Source organism: Schistocerca piceifrons, chromosome 1 (assembly GCF_021461385.2).
Source record: "Schistocerca piceifrons isolate TAMUIC-IGC-003096 chromosome 1, iqSchPice1.1, whole genome shotgun sequence".
Taxonomy (NCBI): Eukaryota; Metazoa; Arthropoda; class Insecta; order Orthoptera; family Acrididae; genus Schistocerca; species Schistocerca piceifrons.
The window spans coordinates 9,407,115-9,429,287 of NC_060138.1; the positions used below are offsets into that span (position 1 = coordinate 9,407,115).

Genomic DNA, 22,173 nt, shown 5'->3' on the forward strand with positions numbered 1-22,173 from the left:
ATTCTCCAAAAAGAGAGAAAAAGATTAATTTAACAGAATCAGTGAGGTATACAAATATAACAACAGACTTGTAGAACCATTATTTTGTAGGTTAGATTAGATTAGATTCAGATTTTGTTCCAAGACCCAAAACATGAGATGATTCTCATGGGTGAGTAACATGCCAGAAAGTATAACATAAAAAATATAAAACATTTAAATACCCTGATCATTTGTCAGGAGATTGGCAAACTAGGTGAATACAATACAAACTGGAACAGCTAATATTTTCAGAATTGATACGCTGTCAGACTGAAATATTGTTATGCACTATTAATAAATTTATCAAACAAAAAGTACATAATCTTGACTGTTATGACAAAGTGCTCTCAGAACTGAAATCTAACAGACATTCTTAGTTAAGCTGGCCTAACAGATAATCATCTATAGAGTAGGATGAGTTGCCTATCAAAAAGTCTTTCAAACTCTGTTTAAACCATGCTTTATCTGATACCAAGTTTTTAATGGTGTCTTTCTTCCACAGATAAATTGTGTTGTAATGCGAGGTTTTAATGAAGATGAAGTGTGCAGTTTTGTGGAGTTAACAAAAGAGAAAAATGTTGATGTAAGATTTATTGAGTACATGCCTTTCAGCGGCAACAAATGGAATGATGGGAAGATGGTCTCATTTAATGAAATGCTCCAAATAATTAGAAAGCAGTGGCCTAATTTTGATCCTCTTCCCAATGGGCCCAATGATACCTCAAAGGTACGTGCAGTATTACATATGAACATACATTGAAAATAATTTAATGTTTATGACTTACTACCAATCACAAGAATACTTCACATCTGCTGGTGGTATGAGAGATGGACTGGTTTAGTTACATATTTCTCATCCCATTCAGTAAGTCTGTCCTGGCCTGGGTTTCTCTGCAGCTTTTCTGCAACTCTCCCCATTTCCTAAACCTTGACAAGCCTTTTCTTTCTTCCCTTTTCCTTCCCCTTCATTGTTTCTGCCAGAAGAAGAAGCCACTGGCTCCAAAAGCTTGCACATTTCCATAACTTTAAGGGGAGTTTGAAGGGGAAAACATTCTTTTTCACTTTTTTGGGTTTTTATCTGATTATAAAATTTGCAATTTTCCAAATAAAATGATATGTATATTACTTATAAACTTGCGTGGGAAGTATTTTATTTTATTTTCTAAAATATAATCTACACCAGTTGAAAATGTTAAAATTTTTACATGCATTACTTCAAGACCTAATAAAATCGGTAATTTTTTATATACAGGGTAGTCCATTGATCGTGACCAGGCCAAATTTCTCACGAAATAAGTGTCAAACGAAAAAACTACAAAGAACGAAATTTGTCTAGCTCGAAGGGGGAAACCAGCTGGCGCAATAGTTGGCCTGCTATAAGGCACTGCCATAGCTCAAACTGATATCAACTGTGTTTTTTAAAATAGGAACCCCATTTTTAATTACATATTCGTGTAATACGTAATATCTTAGAAGAAAGATTAAGAAAAGGCAAACCTACGTTTCTAGCATTTGTAGACTTAGAGAAAGCTTTTGACAATGTTGACTGGAATACTCTCTTTCAAATTCTAAAGGTGGCAGGGGTAAAATAAAGGGAGCGAAAGGCTATTTACAATTTGTACAGAAACCAGATAGCAGTTATAAGAGTCGAGGGACATGAAAGGGAAGCAGTGGTTGGGAAGGGAGTAAGACAGGGTTGTAGCCTCTCCCCGATGTTGTTCAATCTGTATATTGAGCAAGCAGTAAAGGAAACAAAAGAAAAATTAGGAGTAGGTATTAAAATTCATGGAGAAGAAATAAAAACTTTGAGGTTCGCCGATGACATTGTAATTCTGTCAGAGACAGCAAAGGACTTGGAAGAGCTGTTGAATGGAATGGACAGTGTCTTGAAAGGAGGATATAAGATGAACATCAACAAAAGCAAAACAAGGATAATGGAATGTAGTCTAATTAAGTCGGGTGATGCTGAGGGAATTAGATTAGGAAATGAGGCACTTAAAGTAGTAAAGGAGTTTTGCTATTTGGGGAGCAAAATAACTGATGATGGTCGAAGTAGAGAGGATATAAAATGTAGGCTGGCAATGGCAAGGAAAGCGTTTCTGAAGAAGAGAAATTTGTTAACATCCAGTATTGATTTAAGTGTCAGGAAGTCATTTCTGAAAGTATTTGCATGGAGTGTAGCCATGTATGGAAGTGAAACATGGACGATAAATAGTTTGGACAAGAAGAGAATAGAAGCTTTCGAAATGTGGTGCTACAGAAGAATGCAGAAGATAAGATGGGTAGATCACATAACTAATGAGGAAGTATTGAATAGGATTGGGGAGAAGAGAAGTTTGTGGCACAACTTGACCAGAAGAAGGGATCGGTTGGTAGGACATGTTCTGAGGCATCAAGGGATCACCAATTTAGTATTGGAGGGCAGCATGGAGGGTAAAAATCGTAGAGGGAGACCAAGAGATGAATACACTAAGCAGATTCAGAAGAATGTAGGTTGCAGTAGGTACTGGGAGATGAAAAAGCTTGCACAGGATAGAGTAGCATGGAGAGCTGCATCAAACCAGTCTCAGGACTGAAGACCACAACAACAACAACGTAAAGATATATGAATGTTTTAGTTGGACCACTTTTTTCGCTTTGTGATAGATGGCGCTGTAATAGTCACAAACATATATCTCATAATTTTAGACGAACAGTTGGTAACAGGTAGGTTTTTTAAATTAAAATACAGAACATAGGTACATTTGAACATTTTATTTCGGTTGTTCCAATGTGATACATGTACCTTTGTGAACTTATCATTTCTGAGAATGCATGTTGTTACGGCGTGATTACCTGTGAATACCACATTAATGCAATAAATGCTCAAAATGATTTCTGTCAACCTCAATGCCTTTGGCAATACGTGTAATCACATTCCTCTCAACAGTGAGTAGTTCGCCTTCCGTAATGTTCGCACATGCATTGACAATGCACTGACGCATGTTGTCAGGCATTGTCGGTGGATCACGATAGCAAATATCCTTCAACTTTCCCCACAGAAAGAAATCTGGGGACGTCAGATCCGGTGAACGTGCGGGCCATGGTATGGTGCTTTGACGACCAATCCACCTGTCGTGAAATATGCTATTCAATACTGCTTCAACCGCACACAAACTATGTGCCGGACATCCATCATTTTGGAGGTACATCGCCATTCTGTCATGCAGTGAAACATCTAGTAGTAACATTGGTAGAACATTACGCAGGAAATCAGCATTCCATTGATAAAATGGGGGCCAATTATCCTTCCTCCCTTAATGCCACACCATACATTAACCTGCCAAGGTCGCTGCTGTTCCACTTGTCACTGCCATCGTAAGATTCTCCGTTGCCCAATAGTGAATATTATGGCAGTTTAGGTTACCGCTGTTGGTGAATGATGCTTCATCGCTAAATAGAACGCATGCAAAAAATCTTTCACCGTCCCATAATTTCTCTTATGCCCAGTGGCAGAACTGTACATGACATCCAAAGTCATCGCCATGCAATTCCTGGTGCATAGAAATATGGTACGGGTGCAATCGATGTTGATGTAGCATTCTCAACACCGACGTTTTTGAGATTCCCAATTCTCGCGCAATTTGTCTGCTACTGATGTGTGGATAAGCTGCCCCAGCAGCTAAAACACCTACTAGGGCATCATCATTTGTTGCAGGTCGTGGTTGATGTTTCACATGTTGCTGGACACTTCCTGTTTCCTTAAATAATGTAACTATCGGGCGAATGGTCTGGACACTTCGATGATGTCGTCCAGGATACCGAGCAGCATACATAGCACACGCCCCTTGGGCATTTTGATCACAATAGCCATACATCAACACGATATCGACCTTTTCCGCAATTGGTAAACGGTCCATTTTAACACGGGTAATGTATCATGAAGCAAATACCGTCCGCACTGGCGGAATGTTATGTGATACCACATACTTACATGTTTGTGACTATTACAGCAGCTGGCCGGAGTGGCCGAGCGGTGCTAGGCGCTACAGTCTGGAAACGCGCGACCGCTACGGTCGCAGGTTCGAATCCTGCCTCGGGCATGGATGTGTGTGATGTCCTTAAGTTAGTTAGGTTTAAGTAGTTCTAAGTTCTAGGGGACTGATGACCTCAGAAGTTAAGTCCCATAGTGCTCAGAGCCATTTGAACCATTTTTGACTATTACAGCCCCATCTATCACAAAGCGAAAAAAGTGGTCCAGCTAAAACATTCATATTTCTTTACGTACTACATGAATATGTAATAAAAAATGGGGGTTCCTATTTTTAAAAAATGCAGTTGATATGAGTTTGACCTATGGCAGTGCCATCTAGCAGGCCAACCATAGCGCCATCTGGTTTCTCCCTTCAAGCTAGACGAATTTTGTTCTTTGTAGTTTTTTCATTTGATGCTTATTTCGTGAGATATTTGGCCTGGTCACTATCAATGGACCACCCTGTAGAAAGCTGTGGATTGCTGTGTTATGAAGGTTAAATTATGTGTTTGTATTGGTAGCAGTGTCAAAAATAGTATCGTATCTTTTCATAGTATAAACATGCTTTGTATATCGAAGTGCTAACGTTTTTCCGAGGAAAAGTGACGAATAGACTGGTAAATCTCTCAGAAAGTATGACTCCAAAATGAAGTGTTTTTAAGAAATGTGGGTTTCATGGTAATAAATTTTTGAATAAAGAGAAACATTGTGTTCAGCATGTGGTGTGTGAAGTTACAGACAATGAAATACTGGCAAACTCATGAGTATCTAGCGAAACACCCATTAGTGCTTCGAAGATTAAAATGAAACATAGTGATAACACAGTTATCTCAAAACAAAACTCACGTAAACGGTAGGTTAGGTTATATTCTGATACATTTACACATCCTAACAGGGGTGTTATGTGAATGTGTGTGCTGTATGTATGTGGAGGGCCAGTTAGTTTACATGAAGACATTGAGGTATCAAATGGACTAGCCAGGAAACTTATCATTAATTCTGCCAGTTGTAAATATACTCATTCATTTTGGAGTTCTGATAAGTGTAAAGATAATTATTTTAAAATAAATATTAGGTGGTTTTATGGATTGAGAGCTATTGGCAAAGGACACACTGCAGCAGAAACAATGTGTGTCGTGAGGTATATGCCCCGCCCACTTTGTAAAATGGACAAGTATGCAGGATTTATTGGATCTGCTGTGAGATCTGCTGCATGTGAGTCAATTAAGGGTGCTGCAAATGAAGCTGCTGAAATAAACGATGGTATGATTGACATATCAGTAGCTTTTGGGGCACTTGGTAGAAGCGCAGCTGCAGTTCTAAGAATTCTGTTGCTACAGTGACCAGTGTGGATACTGGAAAGCTAATAGATTTCCAGATTTTAACCAAACATTGTTATAAGTATAAATCAGGGAATGAAGAAGGGCATATTTGTGACAGAAATTATGAAGGACAACTAGTCGTACGGAGGCCCGTGCAGCTGTTGAAATTTATAATCGATCTGTAAACTAAAGGGGAGTGTGTTACACTAAGTTCTTAGGTTATGCAGACTCAAATGCATATAACAGTGTAGTAGCCACTCAGCCTTATGGTGAGAAGCTTGTCACAGAAATGGAATGTGTTGGTCATGCCCAGAAGAGGATGGGTACCAGATTGAGGAAGTTGAAACAAAGTTTGAGAGACAAGACACTTTCAGGTGGTAAGACCATATGAAGCAGGCTGACAGACAACATGATTGATGAACTACAACAGTATTATGAGATTGCCATTAGAAATAATACTGAGGATTTGTTGAAAATGAAGCAGGCAGTATGGGCTACCTTCTGCCAGAGACTGTCAGCTGATGATAAACCAGTACACCATCTTTGCCCTCCTGGATCTCGTTCATGGTGCAATTACCGCAATGCCCAGTACTCAAACAGGTCATACAGCCATAAACATTCTATCCCAGCAGCAGTTGTGGATATCATAAAACCTGTTTACAGAGACCTGGCAATCCTGAATTATTGAAGAAGTGTCTGCATTGTCAGACTCAAAATCCCAATGAGTCGTTCAATAATCTTATAGTGTCAGTGTCATCGTAACTGCCGTCTGTGTCACATCTGCTGTGCAGCGAGCTACGCTAATTTAAGTATTAACTCTATTTTTCTTACTTTTCACTTCTTCTTCCGTGTGTTTTTGCTTTTAGGAAGCTTTAATTGTCGAGTGCTAGTAATAGTGTTCCATAGATTTTGTGTTTGTTTTCAATACAGTCAGAGAGAGTCCGTTTAGTCAGCCATAGCGCCAGTAGTGCTAGTGTTTGTTTTGAATACAGTCCAGAGACAGGTAGTGCTATTTTCATTGTTTTCTACAGGAAGTGTCTAGTAACCACAGTTTAGTCAACTATCAGCCGCCTTTAGTGAATTAGCAGTCTAGTTATAAGTTGATTAACTCTCTACAGTAAATTGATTTCTTAGGATGGATAGGATGTGAGACTGCTGTGTACGGACACAGGAGGAGCTGGCCACTGTTCGCGAACAGCTGAACGTGTTGATGGCCGCGGTTAGCCGTCTTCAAGCAGTGGTGAGTCTGGTGCGTTGCATGGTACACCCCAGGTGTTACATGCTTCACCCACTGACCCTGCTGTCGGCACATCTTTGCGGGTACCGGGCGCGATTGGGCCACCCTCTTCCCAAGGGGATTGGCGGGTTCAGCGGCGTTCGCGGCGCACGAGGCGGAGGGTCAGTGTGGAGGCTGGCCGTGTGGCATCGCCCGTTCTGCCTGTGAGTGGACATGTGGCCACTCCTTCAGCAAGGTCCGAGCAGGCACATGGGGGGAGGGGTTTATTAGTTATTGGGAGCTCCAACGTTAGGCGGGTGATGGATCCCCTTAGGGAAATAGCGAAAAGGTCGGGGAAGAAGGTCAGTGTTCACTCTGTCTCCTTGCCGGGGGTCTCATCCGAGATGTGGAGGAGGCCGTGCCGGCAGTGATAGAGAGCACTGGGTGCACCCGACTGCAAATTGTTGCTCATGTCGGCACCAATGACTCCTGCCGTCTGGGTTCAGAGGTCATCCTCAGTTTGTACAGGCGGTTAGCGGAGTTGTTGAAGGCGGAAAGCCTCGCGGGGTGGAATCTGAGCTAGCTATTTGTAGTATCATTCCCAGAACCGATAGTGGTGGTCCTCTGGTTTGGAGCCGAGTGGAAGGCTTAAACCAGGGACTCAGACGATTCTGCGGAGATCTGGGGTGCAAATTTCTCGACCTCCGCTATCGGGTGACGAAATGTAGGGTCCCCCTGAAAAGGTCACGCGTGCACTACATGCAGGAAGCGGCTACAAGGGTAGCAGAGTATATGTGGAGTGCACATGTGGGTTTTTTAGGTTAGAGAATTCCCTCCCTAGGCCCGACAAGACACCTCCTGAGATGCGGCGAGGTAGGAGTAGACAAAATGCAACAGGGAATAACAATACTAATGTGCTAATAGTAAACTGCAGGAGCGTCTATAGAAAGGTCCCAGAACTGCTCTCATTAATAAGCGGTCGCAATGCCCACATAGTACTAGGGACAGAAAGTTGGCTGAAACCAGATGTAAACAGTAATGAAATTCTAAACTCAGATTGGAATGTATACCGGAGAGACAGGCTGGACAGTGAAAGGGGAGGCATGTTTAAAGTGATAAGAAGTGCAATAGTATCAAAGGAAATTGACGGAGATCCGAAATGTGAAATAATTTGGGTGAAGGTCATGGTTAAAGCAGGCTCAGACATGGTAATTGGATGTCTCTATAGGCCCCCTGGCTCAGCAGCTGTTGTGGCTGAGCACCTGAAGGATAATTTGGAAAATATTTCGAGTAGATTTGCCCAACATGTTATAGTTCTGGGTGGAAATTTTAATTTGCCGGATATAGACTGGGAGACTCAAACTTTCATAACGGGTGGCAGGGACAAAGAATCCAGTGAAATTTTTTAAGAGCTTTATCTGAAAACTACCTTGAGCAGTTAAACAGAGAAACGACTCGTGGCGATAACATATTAGACCTTCTAGTGACAAACAGACCCGAACTATTTGAAACAGTTAACGCAGAACAGGGAATCAGTGATCATAAAGCGGTTACTGCATCGATGATTTCAGCCGTAAATAGAAATATTAAAAAAGGTACGAAGATTTTTCTGGTTAGCAAAAGTGACAAAAATCAGATTTCAGAGTACCTGATGGCTCAACACAAAAGTTTTGTTTTAAGTACAGATGGTGTAGAGGATCAGTGGACAAAGTTCAAAACCATCGTACAATATGCGTTAGATGAGTATGTGCCAAGCAAGATCGAAAGAGATGGAAAAAAGCCAGCATGGTACAACAACCGAGTTAGAAAACTGCTGCGGAAGCAAAGGGAACTTCACAGCAAACATAAACATAGCCAACACCTTGCAGACAAACAAAAATTACGCGAAGCGAAATGTAATGTGAGGAGGGCCATGCGAGAGGCGTTAAATGAATTCGAAAGTAAAGTTCTATGTACTGACTTGGCAGAAAATCCTAAGAAATTTTGCTCTTATGTCAAAGCGGTAGGTGGATCAAAACAAAATGTCCAGACACTCTGTGACCAAAAAGGTACTGAAACAGAGGATGATGGACTAAAGGCCGAAATACTAAATGTCTTTTTCCAAAGCTGTTTCACAGAGGAAGACTGCACTGTAGTTCCTTCTCTAGATTGTCGCACAGATGACAAAATGGTAGATATTGAAATAGATGACCGAGGGATAGAGAAACAATTAAAATCACTCAAAAGAGGAAAGGCCGCTGGACCTGATGGGATACCAGTTCAATTTTACACAGAGTATGTGAAGGAACTTGCCTCCATTCTTGCAGCAGTGTACCGTAGGTCGCTACAAGAGCGTAGCGTTCCAAAGAATTGGAAAAGGGCACAGGTCATCCCTGTTTTCAAGAAGGGACGTCGAACAGATGTGCAGAACTATAGACCTATATCTCTAACGTCGATCAGTAGTAGAATTTTAGAACATGTATTATGTTCGAGTATTATGACTTTTCTGTAAACTAGAAATCTACTCTGTAGGAATCAGCATGGGTTTCGAAAAAGACGATCGGGTGAAACCCAGCTCGCGCTATTCGTCCACGAGACTCAGAGGGCCATAGACACGGGTTCCCACGTAGATGCTGTGTTTCTTGACTTCCGCAAGGCTTTCGATACAGTTCCCCGCAATCGTTTAATGAACAAAGTAAGAGCATATGGACTATCAGACCAATTATGTGATTGGATTGAAGAGTTGCTAGATAACAGAACGCAGCATGTCATTCTCAATGGAGAGAAGTCTTCCGAAGTAAGAGTGATTTCAGGTGTGCTGCAGGGGAGTGTCGTAGGACCGTTGCTATTCACAATATACATAAATGACCTTGTGAATGACATCAGAAGTTCACTGAGGCTTTTTGCGGATGATGCTGTGGTATATCGAGAGGTTGCAACAATGGAAAATTGTACTGAAATGCAGGATGATCTGCACCGAATTGATGCATGGTGCAGGGAATGGCAATTGAATCTCAATGTAGACAAGTGTAATGTGCTGCGAATACATAGAAAGAAAGATCCCATATCATTTAGCTACAATATAGCAGGTCAGCAATTGGAAGCAGTTAATTCCATAAATTATCTGGGAGTATGCATTAGGAGTGATTTAAAATGGAATGATCATATAAAGTTGATCGTCGGTAAATCAGATGTCAGACTGAGATTCATTGAAAGAATCCTAAGGAAATGCAATCCAAAAACAAAGGAATTAGGTTACAGTACACTTGTTCGCCCACTGTTTGAATATTGCTCAGCAGTGTGGGGTCCGTATCAGATAGGGTTGATAGAAGAGATAGAGAAGATCCAACAGAGAGCAGCATGCTTCGTTATAGGATCATTTAGTAATCATGAAAGCATTACGGAGATGTTAGATAAACTCCAGTGGAAGACTCTGCGAGAGAGACGCTCAGTAGCTCGGTACGGGTTTTTGTTGAAGTTTTGAGAACATACCTTCACCGAGGAGTCAAGCAGTATATTGCTCCCTCCTACGTATATCTCGCGAAGAGACCATGAGGATAAAATGAGAGAGATTAGAGCCCGCACAGAGGCATACTGACAATCCTTCTTTCCACGAACAATACGAGACTGGAATAGAAGGGAGAACCAATAGAGGTACTCAAGGTACCCTACACCGTCAGGTGGCTTGAGGAGTATGGATGTAGATGTAGATGTAGACCAAAAAATGATTTTCTTCTAATGAAGACACTAAAGTGGGGGTCAGCCATGCTGATATTGCTTTTAATGATGGCAACATTGGTAGCGTGAAAGTGCTACAACATATGGGAATTAATTCTGGAGCAAACTGCATCAGAGAATTTGAATGGATGGACAAGGTTTGCACTGGTAAAGCAGAGTATGCAGCACAGTTGGCCACTACGGAGTCCAGAAAGAAGAAAACAAGAAAAAACTTAAAAAAGATCAAGAGGATGCTATACAGTATGGTGCAGGGTGCTTCTGAGTGACTAAAAATAAAATGTGAAGCATATGTTGAGTTACAGTCTATTAAAACTTTAAAAACTCTTCCTGAAAATTTACATTTTCTCTTGCATTTTTCCCTAAATCTCAGAAACTACTTCGAGTAGCGAATTCAAATTTTCAGGGAGTAATAACATACGTATCCTGAGTCTTCTGAACTAAAAGAAGAACATAATGTTATGTATAAATAAAATTATTTAGAATAACATACAAAAAAGTACACAAAATTTTAACTGTGTAATTAAAAAATTGTATTTCCAAAAGCAGTGGCTGAAATGCAATTATTGTAAGACTCAGAACATATAGTTTAATGTCCTGTAAAAGTTTCTTGTCAATGGCTACAGTTGTTCCTGAAATACGGGGAAGTTAAGTCACTAAATTTAACATTGTCAGGATAGGGCGTTCAAACTCCCCTTAATGCACGTTTTCTCCTTCCTCCACTTGGTGAGCAACACATTTATAGTATTTTCACAACAGCAGTAGCTATTTTCTTACAATTTCTTTTTGCAGGCATCCCATGTCCCGGGCTTCAAGGGATGCGTGGGATTTATTACCTCAATGAGTGAACACTTCTATGGCACGTGCAACCGTTTACGGATAACAGCTGATGGCAATTTGGAGGTGTGTCTCTTTGGGAATTCAGAGATATCTCTCAGGTGAGTGATGAAACATAGAATAATCGTGTCCAAGTGAAAATTCATGCGAGGAAACCATAAAATTACTAGAAGACTGACAGACTGATCAGTATTTTACCTTCAGGAGGTGAAATTCCAAAACTTCTTATAGACACATTCGTTCCTCTTGTCCTCACATTAGCCGTGGAGTCCGAGTGACCTTTCAGACCTTCAGAAACTTATCCCTCTTTCCTCTCTCATGAAGGAACTGATAGTTCCAAATGCTGAGTATAGAATAATACTTTTAAACTGTTTGCCATGCACATTAGGTATGTGGTTGGTAAATGGAAGAGATAAACTGCAGTTAAATCCAGCAGGTATGAAATGAGTTATCTTTTCTTGAAGTTTTCAGCTTGCACCGTCCTCCCTCCCAGACATACAAACCAGATACCTCTAGCTAAATAATTTGTGAGTATATATAATTTGCCTCTGTCAACATCATGTTACACTAACCTATTTGTGAGATTAAATTAAAGGAAAGTAATCAGGACTGGAAATTATGTAAAGACATTTTTAGCTATGTCCCTAGGTTTTAATAAAGTTAACACAGTATTTCTGTCCATGTGATGGTAACTATGATTTGCCAGCCACCTTTGCCGAGCGGTTCTAGGCACTTCAGTCCAGAACCACACGACTGCTACGGTCGCAGGTTTGAATCCTGCCTTGGCTCAGATGTTAAGTCCCATAGTGCCCAGAGCCATTTGAACTGTGATTCATGATTATCAGAGTCTATATGTTCCAAATAAAAATTGGAACTTCATGTGTATAAATGTACAAATTATTAGACAATGGGACCAACAACTGACACTTTTAAATTGATGACTAGACTAAGAGATTAATAATAGGAAAAATACTGCAAGATACTTGGCGATAAGTTTGTTTCAGGACAAGGTAAGGGGGGTGGGGGGTGGGAAGAATCAGCTCTCTCTTTGTGAGCATAACAGAAATCCTTTATCAACCCAAGGTAAAATAAGATATAAAAATACAGGGTCAAACAACTAATTTAAGTATCTTAAAAACCAAATGACTAATAAAATTGGAAGCTAAGAAAAGTAAGTTCGTAGTAAGTAGGGTGAAACACAGGGGGCTGCAACTTATTGCCATTATTGTTTGACTTGTCTATCAAAGAAAAAAGAAATGGATCAAAACAAAATAAAAGTGAGAATGGAAATGTATCAGAAGCAGATAGGAATAAGCAAGGAACATATTCTTTAATAAATAAAAAAAAAAAAAGAAACTGACATGTGAGGCAGATGTTCCTACAATGAAAGTCTGTGAAAGCAAAATATTTATGACATTGAAAAAAGAAAATCAGTGAGTGAAAAGTGTGTGTAGGTGAATTGTGGTGAAAGACTGGATATTGGAACTTCTGTTAGGCTGCCCAGTATTAGTTAACTTGGTAGTAAAGGAGCAAGTTTGCAAGGGCAGATAACTGTTTGGCTACGTAAAATAGAGTGGGAGTATGGAAAAGCTAGTCCAAGATAGGATGAAAAAGATAACAGCAACTTAAAAAATGAATTGATAAGTTACCATGAACCCCATTCCGATCTAGTGAATGCAGTGGTTGACAATATCTTGTGACATTCGCCTATAAGGCTCAAACAATAATTGCTAAATAAAAATACAAAATGTTGACAAGACTGTGTCTAAGCTGTCACTCTCTTTTGAAACAAGGGTGTTTAAACCAACAAACACGCAGGAAAGCAGCGACAACTCGCACACTAGAGAAGGATGGGCAGTATCATTGAAGGAGTGAGCATAAACCGTGTGGAATATGTGTGGTACATGAAATGATAGTAAGAAAAAAAAAAGAAGAAGAAGAAGAAGAGGAAAAATGTTGATCTGGAAACAAGGGAATAAAAATTTGCCACGTGAAGAGACTAAATGGTACTGTGCTGATGAGTGTGTACAAGTGGTGACATACAATATACGTTGATAAAGGAACTCTGCATTGGGCCCAGAAGACCACGCAATGCTCTTCGAGAGATGTCCTCTACTATATATCTATGGAGAGTTAGGGGATCAGTATACAACTCTCCAGGCTGTTAACAACTTCCAGAAGTTGAAGACACTACTTCTCACTTGAGTAGCTCCTCAGCTGGAACTACAAGCAGAGTGTACCCTATTCCAATCTGTCCACCGAGCAGAATTTCCCGGCTCTACAAGGAATTGAACCTGATCCCTTTCTATGGCACGCCTGTGGCATACTGACTGCATAACTGTGGCAAGAGTCATGATATACACTTGTGAACAATTGAGTTATAACTATTCTGTTTATTGGGGAGAGAGTATGTATATTGCCACCGTGAATGAAATAGTTTAGTGTATCGTAACTGGAATGTATTCAGACCTCGTACTTGTGTGAGAGCGCAGTGTCTTAGACACTTGTAGTGTTTGTCTTAGCATGAACTAACCGGTGAGCCTTACTTTCTAGTATTTTTAATTATATATCATTACTGGTGCCTCTGGCACTTTTGTGTTGCAATAGCTTGCAATAGCAAACATTGAGTCAACCATGGTTTTTGGATTAGAAGTAGAGGTCAGCTGGGTTGACAGTGGGAATAGAGTGATGGGAAGTGGACAATAAGCAGTTATATTGAAGGGTGCATTATTTGATATGTTAAGGTTAATTACAAAACGTGGATTGGAGAATTTTTCACGTTGAGCAGAAGTAAGTTTACAGGACCAGATGTCAAATTACACATGATCAGTGTGAATCCCTATAGTCAGCATGAACACTGGCACACAGAATAATTTATAGGTAGTCTTGCTGTCTATAAAAAATCAGATTTGTGCTGAACTGTCATGAACAAACTGTCACTTCTCTGGAATAAATAGACTCTGATTTGTTAATTACATCTGTGTAAATGAAAAATATAGGAAAACATAGATTGCTGCTTACTGTAAAGGAGACATGTTACATTGTAGACAAGCACAATTAAAGAGGCACTTACATAAAGCTTTCGGCCACAGCCTTCATCAGCAAAAGAGATACAGAGAAACACACACATTCATACACACAGGCAAGCACATGTCACACACATATGACTGTCAACTCCAGCAGCTTGCCCCTAGCTGCTGGACTTGGCAGTTTTTTTTTTTTTCTCTGTGTGTGTGTGCGTGCATGCGTGCGCGCGTGGTAGGCTTGTTTGTGTGTTGTGCCTGTGTGCAACTTTGTTTTCTTTATGGTAAATAGTGATCTATCTTTCCCTGCACTGTTGATATTCCTACCTGGAATTTCCATTGTCTAATCAGTGTAAATAAGAAGGACACAGTTACATATATTCTGTCACTTGAAGACTAATAAATGAAGTCAGTGGACATTATTTTTTATTGCAGAGGATCTTTGTCACCACTAATTATTAATTTTGTGTTCCAGTTAATTAGACATGGTTTCATCCTTTCCTGGATGTGCTCTTTTTGTTAAATCTTCCTTCAAAAGATCTGATTTACTTCAAATTAATAAACCTGAGTATTCTGAAAAAGGAGGTGCAGCTTACAGCTGCAGTGTGACAGTTCATCACAGGGTGATTTTATCACTGCCATATCGTGGGTACCCATGGCTCGAGACACTTATTCTATAAGGGCGTGTAGTCATTGGGCTTTCTTGTACCACAGTGTCAAAGGTGTACTGTGAGCAGATTTATTCAAGGAAAATACTACCACAGTCAGCAGAGTGAACTGCTATGGGCAACAGGATATCATTGACAGGGGTTACCACTGACTAGCATGGCTTTAGCAGCGAACAGGTGGGCCACAATGTAGCAAATGACTCACCAACTCAGTGACAGTCAATAAACAGTAACCATTCATGCCACTGGGAACTGTCACCTCTTTGTGGGATACAAATATGCAATCTGCACACTGCTCGTCACACTTACAAAGATTAGCATTGGTTCGGAACAGCACCAGGGGATGCTCGAAGCATGCAGGAAGGTCGTCTGTCTGATGATTTGCGGTACATATTGCCAAGGTGGCAGGGAGCAAAATAAGGAGTGATCAAAAAACTTCCATTTGAAGGCTGCATAGTTCAGATCAGTATGCCACACACACACACACACACACACACACACACACACACACACACACACACACACACACACATACACACATATCCATCCGCACATATACCCTGCTTGTGTCTGTATATGTGCGGATGGATATATGTGTGTGTGTGTGTGTGTGTGTGTGCGAATGTATACCTGTCCTTTTTCCCCCCCTAAGGTAAATCTTTCCACTCCCAGGATTGGAATGACTGCTTATCCTCTCCCTTAAAACCCACATCCTTTCATCTTTCCCTCTCCTTCCCTCTTTCCTGATGAAGCAACTGTGGGTTGCTAAAGCTCGAATTTTGTGTGTGTGTTTGTTTGTGTGTCTATCAACATACCAACGCTTTCGTTTGGTAAGTTACATCATCTTTGTTTTTAGATATATTTTTCCCATTTGGAATGTTTCCCTGTATTATATTATATATCAGTGCTTTCCTCTCCCACTACTATCCTGCAGACCTTGTCCACAAACAGATCTCCCAAGCAATACATTCCTCCCCACCCAACAACAATGTTACTACCCCCAGACCACACAGAAGCATCCCCCTTGTCACCCAATATTATTCTGGCCTCGAATACATCAACTAATTACTCCGCCACGGATATGAATTTCTCAAGTCAAGCCCTGAAATGAGATCATCCCTTGACAATATTCTCCCCAAACCACCCAGAGTTGCCTTTTGCCGACCCCCTAACCTCCGTAACATCCTTGTCAAACCCTACAATATTCCCAGACCACCTTCTCTACCCAGCGGTTCCTACCCCTGTAACCGACCACGATGCAAAACCTGCCCCATGCATCCCCCCACAACCAACTACTCCAGCCCCGCTACTGGTAAAACATACACAACTCAAGGCAGGGCCACATGTGAGACAACACGTCATTTATCAGCTGACATGCCTGCACTGCACAGCCTTTTACATTGGTATGACGACAACTAAACTGGCTGAGCGCATGCATGGGCACAGACGAACTGTCCGCCTAGGAGATGTCCAATACCCAGTAGCGGAGCATGCTCTCCAGCATAATTCTAGGGACCTAGGAACCTGCTACACCATATGTGCCATTTGGCTTCTCCCACCCAACACCAGTACCTCGGAACTGCGGAGACGGGAACTTGCACTCCAACACATCCTTTCATCCCGCCATCCCCCTGGACTGAACCTACGTTAACCAACCTCACTCCCATTTACTCTTTAGTCTTCTCCTCTTTCCCTTTCCTCTTTAGCCATTCATGCATCTTTTCATCCTACATAGTTGCGTTTATCTTTATACTATGTGCCTCTTTACTTCTGTATTCATCCTCCTTGGTTTGAAGCTGGCACAGTAATTACAGTAGAATATCTTTGGCTTCCCTCTGACATCCATGCCTCCATCTTTGCTACCCTCCCTGTTTACCTTTCCCCTGTTGCTTCATAACCTGGGTTGTGAATAACTGAATCCACTTTCCCTTCTTCCCCTTTTTTCCCCTCTCTCCTCCCTGATGAAGGAACGAAGTTCCGAAAGCTAGGATACGTCAATTTTCTGTTCTGTTTTGTGTATCTATCGGCTGTACTGAGCTGAGGTAAGTACTGGTCAGGCCCTCTATCTCTTTGTTAGTATTTGTTTCGTATATATAAACACACACAGACAGGGTGATGCGTATTAACATTTAAAAACCTCCAAAGCACTGTAGATGACCCTGAGACAAGTAATTTAATACAAGACACATGGGATCACAAATGTTGGATACAATACAAATGTTGGGAAATGTGTCAAAAGCGAATGACAAATGTCACCAGATGACGTACCTTGCCATGCTTGCAGTGGTTGAGCCTCTCGGTCTGTCACACTTAATCATCCCAACCCAAGTCAAGTATTCATATCATTGTGGCTACGGACACACGTGTGTGACTTTAGTGATAGTGTTCAGGATTTGAGTCTTGCATCTGGCAGGCAGTATTTTTTCATTGTGTTAAACAATTATGTATTTATATTGAAGTTTATTATTTTATTTACCAGTCTTGCAGTTTCCTTGATTTCTTGCAAAGCACAGTACAATGAAAACCTACCATATTGCATAACAAGTAGATGAGTATAAACTTCAGAATAGCATCATCGCCATTAAATGACCTATGTTTTCTTTACTAACTAAAGTCTGTAAACAAAAAGAGAAGGGACAGAAGCAAAAAACACAAAATCAGAACTGCTTTTGCTTGATTACAGCAGGGACAATAATTTTGTAACATCTACATTTACAACAGATCATATTTACAAAATGTTTTCGAAATTTGCTCTGTTTGCTCAAATGAAAGTATTGCACTGCTCAATCATTCCTTTACACTCAACCCCAACTGCTGCACATGCTGTGGGATATGTCATCTGGTTACGTCATATGTTCAGTGTTTCTCACCAAATTTTGGGGTATTTTGAAATGTACAAAAAGGCAAATGCAGAAATTTATCACATTTTGCTGCACATTACCTGCGTCACAGAAAAATAAAGTATACAAATCTTCTCAGATTTGCCACTGAATAATTTTGTGCAAGTCTCACAATATTTCACCAACACAACTGTTCATCATCTTCAGGTAGTGGTGGGTCCTGTCATCACTGCTGCAAGATGTGGCTGGTGATATTCGCACAGCAGAATTGAAATTTGTCAGGCTAGAAGCAGGAGTACGAATGTGTGGACAGGCACTCCCAGTTGGATGGAAATTCCATTCATAGTAGCCTTCTGCTTATGTGTTGTGGGCAATGACTGCACTTCTGGACACTCGTGTGGTTAAAAGCTGAATTAACTCTCTGCAAGGTGCTGCATCAGGTCATACATCGGAGGATCTGGTTTCTACTGTTTTAATTTCATGGCAGTCAGTGCTGGATTCTGGGCAGTGCTTAATCAAAATTCCATATTCCTGTTGGTAAGATTGCCCATCGTATGGATACATGCCTCATTCTTAAAAACACAATCCTAGAGTGATGATGCTGAGGATAAAATTTCAGTCCTCTTGGGAAACGTGTGGTGCCCTGTATTCAGGCAGTGCTCTGCTACCACTAATTTACTGGGTGGCATTTTTGTCAGCGCTGTTGAACACAGTGTTCTTGCACAATGTGAGGTGTCTGCCCTATATAAGATTTGCCATAATGGCATCAGATCTTATATATGATCTGTGTTTTCTAAGGTCAAGATTGTCTTTAACTGAACACAAACAATTCCTTAGTTTTGCTGGTAGACGAAAAACACACTTGATTCTGTTTCTCTTAGCGATTCTTTCTATTTTTGAAAACATGCCACTGAAATATGGCAAAAAATCCATTTGCAGTGCTTGTCTAAGTATCTTCATTTACATCCCTACACTGAACTTGCTTTGCTCAGAACACATTTCAGATCTGTTTACAAGAATAAACATTCTGCTGGAACACTGTTCTTAGGTGTTACAGTTCACCAGGCAGACTGTCGGTATCTGAGATCACGTGTGCTCTATGTGCCAGGGAGTGTAAGACACTACCACATTGTGCAGGGTGACGGCAACTTTTGGACCGCAAATGTAACTCTGCACGTATCAGTTTGCAGTAGAGACTATGCCCCAGTGTTCTGTCAGCTTTTCTTCTAACCGTGACATCCAGGGATGGTAAGCTGCTATCTTTTTGTACTTACACAGTGAACTGAATATTCAGATGGAGCGAGTGCAAATGCTGCAGGAACATAGGTAGTGTCTGTATTATGTGGGCCACACCACAAATGTCTCTTCAGCATTCTGCCAGAAGGAGGAATGTTGGATATTTACTAAGGGAAATAGAGGATCTCCCATGGGAGCACTGTCCACTTGATCAAAGTAGTTGGTGTTACATAAGAAATAGGATGAGGTATGCACATGTTTAAACAGCACCACAATTTCTTTCTCAAACTTGCTGCTAATAACCTCTAATGAGGGCTGCAGGGGCACTTTTGTAAGTAATGATATAACATTTGAGCTAACTAAAAGATCTGAAAGTTCTAGTTTAAGCATCTTCAGGTATTCTATGAAATCCTCTGAATTCTAAATATGATGGTCATAGTCATCCACATGATATATTTCAAAGCTGTCACGTGGAAATTGCCAGTTGCATCTTGCAGCAGTGATGGTGGAAATCACCACCACCTGAAGATGCCAAAACGTTGTCACTGAAATATTGAGGGAGGGACTTGCATAATGTTATCTGGTGGGGAACCCGAAGTGTTTTTGCAACAGATCTATCAGGCAAGCCTGAAAATTCACATATACTCCAAGCAGTAAGTACCTGTTGTAAAATGGTCACATTAGTGAGCTTGGCAATTAATTAACAGTTTATCAATAAATTTGGCTTCATTTTGCAAGAAATTGTGCTGTGTTCCACTACTCCCTCTTCAACAAAACTAATGTCACTTTCTGCTCCACCTCTTCAGCCCGAGATCCTATGTATACTCTTGAGCATTTGTGTAAGATACCTGTTTATTTATAAAAATAAAAGTAACTTCTATCATGACTTTCCCATTCTTGTCCAGTGGGTTTGTTATCCTGCTGTTGCCTACTGCAGACTACAAGATTACTGTTGAAGATTTCTGCAAAGTTTTTCTTCCTTTTTAGTGTACCAACATTTCACTGTGTGGTAATTGCCTGGTACTGTTTAACGGGTGTTTTAACTGTTGTTTCAGAGATGCAATACGAAGCAAATGCAGTGAGGATGACTTGATTGCCATGATTGGGGCAGCAGTGAGAAGAAAGAAGAAACAACATGCAGGTAAGATACATTACAGCAAATGTAACTCTATAGATAGAAAGAAAATTTCTGCTTAACAAGTCATAGCAAACATAAGAGCAAAATAGAACGAAAAACAACATTGATGGAACCTGTGTTTTTTGTGTAAAATTGGATTTAATTTTTTATTTAGTATTCATTCTGATTAATGCCCATTGGTCAACAGTACATTTCAGCCCTAGAATTTGGTTCTGCAAGGTCCACCAGATAACCATATATGGCTGTTTTAACTCCTTTATTGGACTTCAGAAGTTTTCCAGCAACAAATCTTTTTTTCTTTCTTTCTTTCTTTCTTTTTTTTTCTTTTTTTAAAAAAAGCTAAAATGCAGAAAACATCATAAAGGAAACACTCACAGAAAAGCATCAGTGTACTTGAAACAATGGAAACTCCAGTAGGAATATAAACAATGTTGGAAAAGACAGATTATTACTTACTGATGAAGGCTGTGGCTGAAAGCTTTATGTAAGTGCCTTTTAATTCTGCCCATCTGCAGCCTAAGGTATCTTCTTTATGGTAAGTAACAGTCTGTCTTTTCCTTCATTATTCATTGGTGTTCTTTGTTTTTATTGCTGTTTAGCAAGCATTGTGTGGTATATAAGGGATGCGAATAGCGTCAGATGTTGAATCATCACTCTGGAGGATATGAAGGTGCTGCATATTGGTGTGAGACAGCATTATCTGATGAGAGTTTGAAAGAAACCTCATTGTGGATGTCCATTTGGTGGCCTGGTTAAACCTTGCAACATTTGTATTTTTGGAGTATTTGGATCTGACAGTGGCCTGATGTTGGAAAGTAAGGGCATACTCATCATCAATGTTCCAGTTGACTACATCAGACCACTACAAGGGAGCATCACTGTGTAGTGTACTGAGTACATTGTAACCTGTTCACGTCTGTGACTGCCATCTGAGAACAAGTACAGTAAACTCTCGTGCAGCTACACTTTTGGCTAGCTAGATTGACACTTGACCAGTTTTAATTTGCGTGCACCTGGAGCCAAGTATTTGCTGGTGTTTTTTGGCAATCTACTGCTAATCAGTGCACTGGTGCGTGTCAAAAGTCCAAGTATTGTCAATTCGTGCGTGTGTTGGTTGAAGCTCTATTGTGTTTCTTATTCGTATTGCGTGTTTTCATGCCACTGCCATCTATTGGAAGTCCTTGTAAGTACAGTACATACAGTATTGTTCTATGCAGCGCAACATAGGCCTGTCGAAACTGACAATTAGAGCGCGCCGCCTAACACTTTCCACTTGTTGTCGGTACATCAAAGCTGAGTGTTTAACAGTGAACGTACAACACCCTGTTGTGTTGCCACGTGGGCTTGGGTAGAACAGAGGAAATAGCATAGATGTATCCAATGCCTTCATTTGATGGCTGCCACAGCCTGGTTTCAAAAGTCAAAAGTTTGTCTAGTGCATCTCGAGTGTTGTCAAGTTGTGCATCTGTGTGTTTCTGATTTGAGGTTTTGTGCTCCCACTATGTGCCTTAAAGTGTCCAGAGATAAAAGGGGCCAAAAACCATAAAGGACTCAGTCGAGTGTCTGTAAAAAGAACACTGAACATGACTACGGGCACGAAACATAAAACGAATGTGATCTTGTTGGAAAAAGAGCTTCACTCTTTGCAGAGAATTGATGCTGGTGAGCCACCCACAGAAGTTGCTGCAGAGTAGGAGTACAATTACTGATCGGAAGACAAATCGATCAGGAATTGAAAAATTTTGTTCCATCCAAACATTGGGCAGCGCAGTGAAATCTTGAAAAACAATGAGAAAAGGTGCACATCCTCAGTTAGAAGAGGCATTATTTTTGTGGCACGAATAAATAAGAGCCAAAGGTGTGTCAGTTTCAGGTCCTCTACTTTGTCAAAATGAGCTGATGAGCTGATTGAAGGAAAGAAGCAAGAATTCCTCGGAAGTAATGGCCGGCAGGATCGTTTCAAGAAGCGGCATGGCATCCATGAAACTGCCATCAGTGCCAAATCATTATCTGGGGATGAAGCTGCTATGCTGATTTTAAGAAGAAACTGCACACAATCATTGACAAAGGAGGTTATACTGGCAATCAACTTTACAAATGTGATGAAATTGGGTTGAATTACAAAATCCTGCTAACGAAAACCCTT

General features: G+C 40.6%; 1 protein-coding gene across 1 annotated transcript; it reads left to right on the forward strand.

Annotated features, from left to right (window-relative positions):
- Positions 1–538: 538 nt before the first annotated feature.
- On the forward strand, positions 539–22,144 carry LOC124799809 (molybdenum cofactor biosynthesis protein 1-like). Its single transcript, XM_047262948.1, has 4 exons — positions 539–748; positions 11,078–11,223; positions 19,945–20,030; positions 21,942–22,144. The coding sequence occupies exons 1-4, from the start codon at positions 539–541 to the stop codon at positions 22,142–22,144; spliced, it is 645 nt and encodes a 214-aa protein (XP_047118904.1).
- Positions 22,145–22,173: the final 29 nt, after the last annotated feature.